Source organism: Priapulus caudatus, unplaced genomic scaffold, assembly GCF_000485595.1.
Source record: "Priapulus caudatus unplaced genomic scaffold, Priapulus_caudatus-5.0.1 Scaffold1837, whole genome shotgun sequence".
Taxonomy (NCBI): Eukaryota; Metazoa; Priapulida; class Priapulimorpha; order Priapulimorphida; family Priapulidae; genus Priapulus; species Priapulus caudatus.
The window spans coordinates 10785-11793 of NW_014578898.1; the positions used below are offsets into that span (position 1 = coordinate 10785).

General features: G+C 37.8%; 1 protein-coding gene across 1 annotated transcript in view; it reads left to right on the top strand.

Moving 5' to 3' along the window:
• The first annotated feature begins 707 nt into the window (after window positions 1–707).
• LOC106817716 (transmembrane protein 17-like) overlaps window positions 708–1009 on the top strand; it is a 4375-nt gene continuing 4073 nt past the window's right edge. Inside the window, exon 1 of the mRNA XM_014822405.1 lies at window positions 708–810. Within this exon, the coding sequence (XP_014677891.1) occupies window positions 708–810 (103 nt within the window). The remainder of the gene's footprint in view (window positions 811–1009) is intronic.

Here is a 1009-nt window from a genome sequence, read left to right on the forward strand (position 1 = left end):
GATGTATTTAAGCAAGATATCGAGACAGATAGATCATAGATAGATAGATAGATAGAGAGAGAGAGAGAGGGGGGGGCGAGGGGATGAGAGAGCGGGGAGGGGGTCTCATCAGTATGTAGACTTATTATTACATGTACGTAATAATAAACATCTACATCATGTAAATAAATATACATACATGTGAGTACATGTAAATTGTAACTAAAAAAGGGATTGTAAATGTAAGTTGTAAGTTGTAGATCTGTGCTCTAGCCTGCTGCCTAGGCTCTAGCGTAAGAGCAATGTCATGAGATTGTGGTGGGAAGTTGTAGTGGAGCACTTGCATGGCGTCTAAGTAGACGAAACAGAGTGTATAAACGTTGAACCCTAATTGTAGCAACTATAATTTGCTCCATTGTACGGAGGCTGTGTGTGTCACTGTGTGCGCTTATCACGATCGAGTTTTCGACACTTGCATCAATAGTTTTATATCACTGTTTTATATCAATGAAAGCTGGTCTACCTGCTAAATTATTGAGGTAACATAAAAACAATAAACATTTATCTACGCAAAATAAACAGAAATTCTAATAAATGTTCGGTCATAACATAAGTACAGTAGGCAGAAACTTACCTTTCTTGGAAGAGTGTTTTGAAACTACGCTCGCATAATCTAAACGGTGATTGGTTGGCGAGCTAAATCTCGCGTGATTTCGCGATAATACACAATGGCAGCGTCCATGCGAAGAGTTGTTACTAATTTTACTGACATTGTTTTTCCTCAGGGAAACGTAACAGTTGATAGACAGCAACTGCATTTACAAAAGCCGGGTAAATCAATTATTTCCGAAATCATTATTGTCCGAAGCTTTTGTACAATTGATGCATTTTCTGCTGATAGTGTTGAATGAACGTATCACTATCACTAATGACACTATCAGTATCCGTATCAGTATAACTATAAGTTACTATAACTACATCACTACATACTATCAGTGACACTGTCACTGACACTGGGTGTTTGTGTTTA